Here is an 11,031-nt window from a genome sequence, read left to right as displayed (position 1 = left end):
CAGGCAGCCCCCTCTTCCAGGGGCTGCTTTCTGTTTATTTTCTGTGGCGTTTGGGTCTGGGCGGTGTGCACTGTGGCTGGAGCACCCAGCTCTGCGTTCTCGTTCTTCCCCTGCCCCTGCCTCAGTTTCCTTAGCTGTAGAGAGGGAGGAGGAGTCGCGTCGCGGCCTGCGGGGCAGCGTTGTGGATTCTCGGAGGAAGGCGCCGCTCTTGGCACGGGGCCAGGATGGGGGGGGGCGGGGCGGGTGTTTTAATTAGGCGGAGAGAGGGGCTGAGAGTGAGGGTTGGGACCTTGGTCTGGGGAGGAGAGAGATAGGAGAGGAGGACTGCCTGGAGGAATCAGGTCCTCATCGTGTTTCTAGCGTGTTGTTGCCCCCACTTGCTGCAGAACCCGGAAGGTGCACAGGGTTGTGCAGTAGGTTCCTGGGACACTGTCCCACCTCTCAGCCCATGGGTGGTGGGGCAACTAGGGGAGCCTGGAGGCCAGGGGCGCTGGCCACCCTTTTATTTTGTCACCCTCTCCCCTTATCCTGCCGTGAACCCCTCCCCTCCCCATAGATTTCCCACCCTCCACCATGAGAATGCCCACCAGGCTGTGAGTTTGGGCTGGGGATCAGGGGTGGCGGGCCTCGGCTCAGTGGACAGGTTCTCATTGTTGCAGCACGTGGACAGGGTGCAGGAAAGCAGGTTCCCAGCCGTGTGGCAGACAGCACAGCAGGCAGCCCCAGGCCAGTGGCCAGCTCTCAAACGCCACGTGCGTGCTGGCAGCCCCCCTCCCCATTCCGCACTCTTCCCACTGCTCCTTCAGGTCCTGCCCCTTGTTCTCAGGGGGTGGAGGCTCTGCCCACCTGTGAGCACAGCCAGGACACGACTTGGGTGGGGTCTACATTCTCTTAAAAGGAGCGACCATCTTTCTCTGTGTAGTCGCTGGATATTATTTGCTTTTAAAGACAGTGGTATCCTCATGTTTGTGGGAGGGGCATTTAGGGGGTCCGTGAAGATGGGGAAGTGCCTCTCTGGGCAGTGGGTTGGTACCTGAGTTGAGTGGCTCGACAGCGTGCGGTGGGGGCGGCTGATGTGAGAGATGTGACAGAGGGGACAGAGGGATCCCATCTCTCACTTATCACTGTGCCCTTCACCTGTCCCACCTCTGGCCTGAGGTATTTGTTCTCTGAGAACCTTTTGGGGACCCCCAGTGCCCTGACGTAGTTTGATTTTGCCCCCTGGATTCTGTCAGACTTTCTGGATGGAGGGAAGGGGGTGGCCGGGCTCCCAAGGGACACTCCTCCAGGGTGTCTCTGGACCCTTTAGAGCCTCTGTAGGGCACCAGGCAATGGTGACCACCTCCCTGAGTCCAGGGGGAGGAGGGACTCCTTGCTGGGGCCAGTGCTTCAGTATTGCCACCCCTGTTTTTAATGAGAAGCTGAGGCCAAAGAGGCTGAGTTGGGGTGTTGCAAGGGTGAGTGCAGACGGTGGGGAGGACAGAGTGCCCTCCGTGCTGGGTCCCGCGTCCTGTGGGAGCTGTGCTTTGGATGCCCTGTCTTGGAGCTGTATTTGTAACAGCAGTGCAAGGACCTAGTGGGGCTCAGCTCCTGGACCCGTTTGGCAGGTACCCCTTGGTTCCGTTTCTCAAGGATTTTGGACACTCGTGTGCTTAATGATTGCACGTTCAGTGTCTCCTTGACTCCCAGGACCACCAGGCCCTGCTGGAGTCTGTGTGAAGGCCTTTTGGTTTTTCTGGCCCCCAGTGGACGGGGCAGCTGTTAAGCTTGCTTGGGGGGTGGGGAATCCATGCTCATCCTGGGTGTCCTGAGGCTAGGAACAGGGAATAATTAGAGCTAGCTGTCTGCTGGGCCATCCTCCCAAGGGCCCTGGGGGGAGAGTCCTTCCCCTACCCAGCTAGACTGAGGTCTGTTCTCTCTGTAAAGACAATGCCAATCCTGATCTAGCCTTACAGTACAGATGAGCAGACGGGCACTGGGGTGAGTGTGGTGCCCCCATCATCCCTGTTTCATTTGGTGCATGGGGGCGGTGAAGGGGCCAGGAGGGGCGCTGGGATCTTTTCACAGGGCTACCCAACTGCACAGGGAGCGGAGACGGCTGTCCTGTGGTCCCCTGTGCCCTGCCTGCAGCCCCTGGCCCAGCACAGAGCTCTCTGCGTGGGGCGGGCAAGGACTTTGGAAGCTGCGGGAAATGTTGACTGCGGTTGCTGTGGATACAAGAGTGAGAGCAAGGAGATGGGGCGGGGGCGGGAGGAGAGGCTGGCTGTCTATGCTCTCCCAGCCTCCCTCATCTCCGAGGGCTCCCCTGCCTGCGCCCCCAGTGCCCAGCAGGCAGGCAGCCATGTGTGCCTCGAGGGGGCTTAGTTCACCTGAGCCTCCACCCGCCGGTGCCAGGAGCTCTCCCCGGTTATGACAGTCGTAGATGTTCCCAGACATTGTCCCCTGTCCCATGGGGGTGGGGTGGGGGGCGGTTCACACCCCCTGTGCTTGACTCTAAAACCCTGTCTACCTTAGTCTGAGAAATGGTAGCTGAGCACCTACTCTGAGCAAGGTTCTGGGGGGCGCGGTCCTGTCCCCAGGGACCTGGAACGGGGGTGGAGGTGGGGGTGGGGGTGTTGATGGAGGAAAAGGCTTCCTTGAAAGAAGAGGCTTCTCAGTAGGAACCTGAAGCCCTGGGATCAGGTGGGGCAGGGAGGGCTGTGTCCCAGGAGCGGGGACAGCACCCGGATTGCAGGAGTGGGGGAAGGGGCACGAGGTGTGGATTTTGAGGAGGTGGTGGTGTGAGGTATGGAGGGGGAAGAGCAGCCTAAGGGCTTCATTTAATCCGAAGGGCAGGGTGGGGGACGGGCGGGGGGAGCTGGGCTTTGCAGAGGAAAATCCGTTTATGGAGAAGGGATTAGGGGTTGAGGAGCCGGGCCACTATATAGGGGGTTGGGGGCTGATTTATGAATTGGGTAGGAGGGGGAAGCCTCAGGATGTGGGGGACAGGGGCTAGGGTGACACCCATTTTTTCGATCCAACAGCCCAAGGTGGCGGGGTGGTGGTGATAATTATAGTTTACCGAAGAGGCCCCCAGGAGGAGAGGCAGATGGGGAAACTGAGGCCTGGAGGAGGTAGTAGCCATGCCCCCCAGGCAGAGCTGGAGCTCTCTTCAGGTCAGGTGGGGCTCCGGAGACTGGTGGCTTATCTGGGGTTAGGCAGGGGGACATTGCTAGGCCTGAGCAGGGCATGGTTGCCCAGGAACTGCCCTCCCCGCCTAGTCTCCTCCAATAGGCAGGGCTGCAGAGAGCAGCTAGAACTGGCTTCAGGTGCCTGTGCCGCAGCTGGGGGGTGGGGGAGGGCCCCCCAACATTGCAGGGGGTGATAACCACCCACCACCCAGGCTCCCTGATAAAGGTGGCCCAGATGGCCAGGCATTGGGCAAATGATATGGGAGTGAGGAGCTGGCCTCCCAGGGAGGGAGGGGGCTGGGTGGATCGTCTTCGCCCATTGATGCTTCCGGAACATCAGGTCTCTGACACACACACACTGGAGGAGGGTGACTGGGGGAGCTGTGCCTCCTCACCTCGGGCACCAAGAGCCCCCCTTTATTGCCAAAGATGCCATTCTGGTTAGGGAGCGAGCTGGGGCAGCCTGGGTCCTCCAGGAGGGAGGAGAGGGACAAGGGAGGGACTGCAAATGACCATTTTATATTATTTTATTTGTATTTATTTATTTTTTTATGACCATCATTTTAAATAAGTGGGAGTAGTCATAGCTTCAAACTGGGGTGGTGGGTAAACGAGATGATGGGAAAACATTTAGCTGCGGCCCAAATCGAGCCGGAAGTCTGAGCTTGAGTTTCTGGGCCTGTAGACTCTTTCCAGAGATACGTTGGGCATACCAGGATGGGGGTGGGGAGCAGTATCACACCCAGGAGATGCTGAGAACAAAGATTTAAAAGCCAGGAAAGGGGGCGGGGGTGGGGTGGGGTAGGGCAGAGACCATTCTGAGGCGTGACTTGATCCTTCGTGTTGGTTCCTGGCTGTCCCTAGTTCACCGCGGCCCAGCCGGTCACAGGGTTAAGTCTACCATGGCCTTACCCATGGCATGGCACGCTCCCTAGCACCCGTCCAAGCCAGGATGCCTGGGGCAGCCAGCTGGCCATATCTGGGGCCCTCACTGGCCCTGAGTCTCTAAATGTCCCCCCTTTCCCGGACTGTGAGAGGGTGGCAGGGCCTGGCATCTTTGCAGGCATTTGCCCAACACTGTGGGAGGGGGACCACGTGAGCAGCGAGGGCTGGGGCTGTGGATGTCCCCACGTGCGTGCGGCAGCTGTGCTCTGAGCGGCTTCAGCTGCGTTCGACCTGGCGCTGTCGCCACCCCTGCAACCTGCTCTTTGAAGGTGGAACTGCTGGGCGGAGGGGTGAAGGTGGGGACCAGCCCCCGTGCCCCAAATGGGGAAGTGAGCCTACTGCGGGCTACAGAGGCCACGGGATGACTCCTCCCCTCTGCTCTCCTGCCTGTGTCCTGCAAGATGGCCACACGCCTGCGTGTCCCTCAGAGGGGCATCCAGTTTAGTCCACAGCCGGCAGCCCTACCCCTGCACTGATTCCCCTTCCCCAGATCCGTCCTCCGAGTGGTCGCCACCACTGCGGTGAGGTTGGGATCCTTTTCCAGACTCTCTCGAGCCCCCGATTCTGTAGAGGACGTCCCTGCTGCGACTCCTCCCCCAGCTGCTGCTGGCCCTGCCTGTGGATTGTTTGGGGAGGCCTGGGCTGTGGAGGGGACAGCCCCAGGGATTTTCAGCTGCCTGCGGTCTGGGGGACAGTTGCTCTCCCCTCAGCACCTCCCCGGGGAAGATGGCACTAGTGCCCTTTCCCAGACACCTGGGCCCACATCCTCCTAGGGCAGTGATGGCGAACCTTTTGAGCTCGGCGTGGCAGCATTTTGAAAAACCCTAACTTAACTCTGGTGCCGTGTCACATATAGAAATTTTTTGATCTTTGCAACCATAGTAAAACAAAGACTCAGATTTTTGATATTTATTTTATATATTTAAATGCCATTTAACAAAGAAAAATCAACCCAAAAAAATGAGTTCTCGTGTCACCTCTGACACGTGTGTCATAGGTTCGCCATCACTGTCCTAGGGGCTGCCCTCCTCTAGCTGTGAGCAAGACTGACAGGTGCCCCACAAGAAACCTCCTGGGGGACCTGATAGGCTTCTCACCCCCTCTTCTGTGATGCTGGGGGTGTCCACGTGTGGCCTGGAGGAAGGGATTGGGAGGGAAGGCTTTAGTACAGCTTTTCCCTGGGCCAGGGTGATGGCTGAGTCCCTGTGGAGTCCACTGGTGTCCGCCACAGCCCTTTCCCCCAGGGCAGGCCTTGAAAGCTTAATGTCACCAGGTCACCCTGAGAATGCCAGCCCTGCCCTCCCCAGGGTTGCAGGTCTGTCCTGTGGTCCCTCCTGCTCATCTCCGTCTGTACCCCTCACCATGGGGTCCTGCTATGGGAGTCTTATCTGACCCCTGGCAAGGACCCTCTTCTGTCTGTCTCCCCCTCGCCTGCCCCCCCACGGGTGGACGTGTTCCCAGAAAAAGGGTCAGCCCTAGTCCCCGAAGTGTTCCAGAGCAAGCCTTTTAGTGTATAAGTCAGGGGGTAACACCCTGACCAGGCTGTGTCCCTCCCCCCTGGCCCCCCCCCCCACATATCCACATTCTATGTACACATGTCCACACACACTTCTGGGGATCAGGCGGAGCAATGCCCAGGGGGACCTCAGGGTCCCAGATGCCCGGCCCTTTGGCCTTGGGTATGGTGGACGTCCAGGCTGGCCCTTGGGCGCGCCCCCCCCCCCTTCAGCTGTGGAGAAGTTGGCAGTTGAGACCTTGAGACTCTGGGGTGGGGTGCAGCATGGTTGTGGGGCAGCGGAGACCCTGGCAGGATGGGTGAAGTCTGCTTGGGCAGTGGGTGTGGTCTTCAGAGGAAGTTGCAGGGTGAGGACCCGCCCATGCCCCTGCCACCCGCCCCTTCCTGGAGGCGCTGCCATGGGGCTGCCAGTGGGGCCGCTGTACCTGAAGATGCAGGGATGCCGGTGACCTGGGACGGCCCGTCACACGTCCGTCCACACACACAGGGGCCACGAAGGCCAGCCAGGGGGTTGGGCACTGGAAACTGCCCAGATGATGTTACCCACTTTGCACCCTGGGTGGTCATTTCCAAACGGAGGGAATTTAACTGTGGTCACTAACACCTTGAATCCCCTAGAGGGGGAGTGGAGAGGGGGAGTGTGAGGGTGGGGATGGTGAGACCAGTTTGCATGAAGAGAAGCCCCTCCAGAAACCCAGCATGCGTCTGAGCCCGCGCTTGTGTGGCAAACACACAAGGAGACCCGCGCCACCGCAGTGGTGCTGGTGGGTGGTGCGGGAGGCTGGCAGAAGCCCGTCTCTGTGGGTTTTGCTTTTAACCGATGGAGCGTGCGCATAGCCCTGTAATGACTACGAGTTCCCAGGAAATCAAGGATGAGGATACTCATTAGGGGTTTGTGAGCTGAGTGGGGGGTCCTTTATGTTTTGCATTTACACGGTTTAAATTCACACCCAGAATTCAGCCTCTAGAACTAGGGGGTGGGGACGAGACAAATGACCGGGATGCTTTGGGAGCTGATGGGACGTCCCCCTCTCTCTGTCCCCCCAACCTCAACCCACTGACAACTGTCTCTCTACCCTCTGCCTTCTCCATCCAGGTGAGCGCCCCTTTGCCTGCGACTGGCCGGGCTGTGACAAGAAGTTTGCGCGCTCCGACGAGCTGGCCCGCCACCACCGGACGCACACAGGGGAGAAGCGCTTCCCCTGCCCGCTCTGCTCCAAACGCTTCACCCGCAGCGACCACCTTACCAAGCACGCACGTCGCCACCCTGGCTTCCGCCCAGAACTGCTCCGACGCCCAGGCGCCCGCAGTACCTCACCCAGCGACTCCCTGCCCTGCAGCCTGGCTGGCAGCCCAGCGCCCAGCCCAGCGCCCAGCCCAGCCCCCGCCGGCCTGTAGGGCCCATCCAGCCCACCCGGATCTCACCCCCACCCAGAGCACCAGCAACATGCCTGTTGTCCAGGCACCCTTCCAGCGTCCCCCACGGGCCCCGAGGCCTCTGATCCTCTCCAGAAAGCAAGGAGGGGGCCTGAGACTAGACTGGGCTCAGCTGGACCTTTTGGATATGCCCCCCCGTGGGTGGCTGGGGCCCGTGTTTGTAAATAGCCACGACCTATAATTCTTCCCATCTGCTAACCTGGGACCCCAGGTGGGTGGCTGGCAGGTGCTCCTCTCTCCCCTTTGCCACTTCCCTGCTTTTGGGGGGGGGGATATGTGTGTGGAGGGGGTCAGGAAAGGTACCCCCTGCCCAGTGCTTGGAATCAGCCCCAGGCCCCTCTCTAGTTTGGGAAGAAGTGAGCAAAGAGCCATAGAGGATCCAGGGGTGACCGAGGGCCCACCCGCCTGGGGCTCCTCACCCCGTGGAAAGCCATTGGAGATGTTCAGGGAAATGGGGTGCGGCCCAGCCGTCCCCCACTCGGGTATTCGATCTCAGGTGTTAACAGGTTCTGCCCCACTGCCCACGGGAGGCAGGTGGGCAGGGGCAGGGGGAGGGTAACCATAGGGTCTGGGTTTTGCTTCTGAGATGGGGGAGGGTGGGAGAGGAGCAGGGTTCTTCCAAAGAGCATTTGCCTCACTTTGGGGGGGATGTGGATATGGGGATGGAGTGAATGCTGGCTTATTTATTTTCTTGTCTCTGCTGGCTGGGGTGCTGCCTGCCCCCCTGGGTGGGTGTGGTGTGTTAGTGTAAGTGAGAAGCTGGTGCCGCAGCTACTCCCTGCTCCCAACGTTGGCCTTCCACAGCATCACGTGACAATCATTCCCTCCCTTTAGGGACCAGACAGCCACTGGGCTAAATGCACCCCTCCCCACCCTGCAGGTGGAGGTGCGAGCCCTGGCTCCATCCTGCCCCTTGCTGCATGTCCCCCCGGGCGGCCAGGCCTGGACCAGGGATTGAGTTGCCGCCCACAAGGATAGGAGGCAGGAGGACTGGCCCAGAACCCCCTAGGAAGAGCTGGGTTTGTGTGTGTGTGTTTTTGGACCGGGTAGAATATTTTTTCAGGCACCAATCTCTTTTTTCATCAGGGCCACTGTGGGTGGTCTATCGTCCTCAGGAGAAGGAGGTGAGGGGAGTGTCGTCGTGACCTAAACTTAGGGTGGAGAGGGGTGGATGCCATGTCCTCTGGCAGAGCCGGTTAGATTTCATTTTGGACCAAGGGACTGAGGATCCAGCCCCCCTGCTCTGGCGTGGGAAGGGACCCAGGCTCCCTGCCCCCAGACCCTAAAAGGGCTTGTCTGCCCCGCCTCCTACCTCCCATTGGCTGCAGGAGGTTTGTGGCATCTGCATGTGTTCCAGAGCCTTCCTCGTGGCCTGACTGGGGGCTGGGGGGTTGGATGGCACTGTTGTGGACCTGGACCCTCAGCCTGGCAGGACCCAGGGCTGGGTGCTCAGGTCCTGTTGGAGCCGGGCTGGGGAGGGTCTGCCTGCAGGTTCAGCCCAGGGGGAGATCCTTGCAGAGTTGGCCCATCTGCCCTCAGTCCTTCTCTCCCAGAGGGGAATGCCCTTGTCCTTGAGGGCAGAGGGGTGTGTGTCCCATTCACCTTTGTGTCTGTGTGGATGTCCCCGGCCTGGCCGTGCCTGTCCACAGTGGGCTTCGGGGCCCAGGAAGCTGAGAACGCTAATGTCTGGCCCCTGTTCAGGGGCCTGAAGAGACCCATGCCCGCCTCCTCCAATGGGCCAGTGGTAGCCGTGGCCTTTCACGGGGGGACGGGGGGGTAGGGGGTCGCATCCCTAGGGACGTGTGCTTTCTCTGGTGGCACCCCTCTCCCTTGCCCTGCCTGCCCTTATCCTTGTATTTAATTAAATAAGCCCTTTTTTAAACCCAGCTCAGAGCCAGTGTGGTTTTTCCCACTGCTGGCCCCCAGCAGGTGGGCTCTGCCCCACTCACCAATGTGGCCTCAAGGTCACCAACCTTTTGAGGAAACAGACGAAGGGCTAGTGAATTCAGAGATTTGGTGGGGAGGGGGGGGGTCTGGGCAAGTCCACAGTGGCTGGGACACAATACCCCGCAGCCTTAGACTCCCGGGAAGGGAGGAGGCTGCCCGCAGCAGGACATGCTTGCTGCCTAGTGTCACCCACACCTCATGCAGCTGCCACCATCGCCCACCTTCCCGCCCTGTTACCCGGCTACCAAGGCGCAGTGACAGCGCAGGGGCGGGCTGGGGGAGCCCCGCTCTCAGGGCTTCCGTGTGCCAACAGGCTCCTGTGCTGTATGCTCCCCACTGGGAGGAAGGCGGGGAGTGGGGGGCGTAGGGAGGGAGATGAGCGTCCCCGGGAGCATTGAGAAGCTGGTGTGAACTTTACCCTCCTAGGTAAAAGGCGTCCCAGACTCAGGCAGTCTCCAAAGCCCTGAAGTGGGGCTGTGGTTGAGGGAGTGCAGACCCTCGGTGGGGGGTGGGTGGGGAGGGCTTCCCTGGCACCGTGGGCTCCCACCCAGCATTCCTCAGGGTCTTGCCCTGTGGCCGTCAGAGTCACCCCTATTCTCTGAGCATGGGCTCTCACCTTTATTCAAGGACAGCCTCCCTCTGGCACCCCCTCGATCTTGTTCTACCCATGTTCTCTTTCTAGCGGATTCTGCATTGAAAGACCTCAGACATTCACTCCCCGGACCCCTGACCCCTCTGGCAGGCTTCCCTGTTGCTTTGAGGCAGTTCCTAGAAAGCAGGGTCCTTGGGCCCAACCCCTCCCTCAGTCTCTCCTGTACACACTCCCACGTGCCCTGGGAACAGCTAGACGTCCCCTCCTGCCTTCTGGACCCCCCATTGGCCTGCAACCACTGCCCCCCTCCCCCCGCCCCGCTCAGGTTCCCCTGTGTGAGAACGACACCCCCTGACCCATCACTAGCCAGACCTTGCCTTCCACCCCAGACCCGATGTTCCCAGCCCACCCCCAGGCTGCCCTTCTGCATCACCCCTTCAGTTGGCAGCCCTGTCTTTCCAAGGGTGCAGGCCAGAATCCTTGGGATTACCCTTGACCTTGACTGTCTCACCAACCACATCCAGTCCGTCCGGGAACCTCCCTGAAGCTGTACCTTCAAAACATACCCAGAATTTGCCCACTTTGCCCTCTGCCTCTGCCTCCATCCGGCTCCAGCCTCCATCATGGTCCTCCTGGAGCAGCTTAGCTCCCCCAGCCATGGTCCGTGGCTCCTACCCTCACCCTCACAGTCTGTCCTCTTGGTGTCCACCAGAGGGCGCCCGTGAGCGCCTGAGTCAGATCCTGCCCTTGCCCATCCTGACAGTTCTCCCTCAGCAGCCAGCATAAGGCACCCGTGAACATCTGAGACAGGCCCCGCTTATTTCCTGGGTCTGCCTTCCTCCATCAGGGTAGGGGGGTCTCTGCTTTGTTCACTGATTTTCTAGCACTGTGTCTGGCATGGAGTAGATACTCAGTAAACATTTGGGGGATGAATGGCCAAGGCCCTTGAGTATGAATGGAGCACTTAGGAGTGTGAGCTCAGGGATGACCTTATTTCACCTCACTAGCATTGTCAGGACTTCACTCAACCCTTCTGTGGTTGGTGGAGAGGTGTGAGAGACCCCTGGGTGAGGGGTCTCAAGCTCAAATGCCCACAGGGCCAGTTAGCTGAAGTAAGGGGAAAGGTGGGCTGGGGGAGAGGGGACCTGCACAGACCTCCCCACCCCGTTCACAGGGGGCTGCTTGGCAGTTGCCATCTGGTGGGCCCAGGGTAGCTAACGGTGCATAGAGGGTGGGGATTGCAGTTTTTATGTGACATCTCTCCAAGTTCTAAACATGGGCAACACGTTTACATCATTTGAAACACTAGTCCTGAAACAAAATGATAATCAAATATACCTACCCCTGTGTTCACAGCAGCACAATTCACAATCGACAAAGGCGGAAACAACCCGAATGTCCATCATCGGATTAATGGCTAAACA

The 11,031-nt window shown here is 59.7% G+C and overlaps 1 protein-coding gene across 1 annotated transcript in view; it reads left to right on the top strand.

The window, feature by feature from the left end:
- Positions 1 to 8,954, top strand: part of KLF16 (Kruppel-like factor 16) — an 18,709-nt gene extending 9,755 nt beyond the window's left edge. The window contains exon 4 of the mRNA XM_015564663.1: positions 6,728 to 8,954. Within this exon, the coding sequence (XP_015420149.1) occupies positions 6,728 to 7,029 (302 nt within the window). The 3' untranslated portion in view covers positions 7,030 to 8,954. The remainder of the gene's footprint in view (positions 1 to 6,727) is intronic.
- Positions 8,955 to 11,031: the final 2,077 nt, after the last annotated feature.

The sequence above is a fragment of the Myotis davidii genome, unplaced genomic scaffold, assembly GCF_000327345.1.
Source record: "Myotis davidii unplaced genomic scaffold, ASM32734v1 scaffold198, whole genome shotgun sequence".
Lineage (NCBI taxonomy): Eukaryota > Metazoa > Chordata > Mammalia > Chiroptera > Vespertilionidae > Myotis > Myotis davidii.
This window is presented reverse-complemented; position numbering and strand designations above follow the sequence as displayed.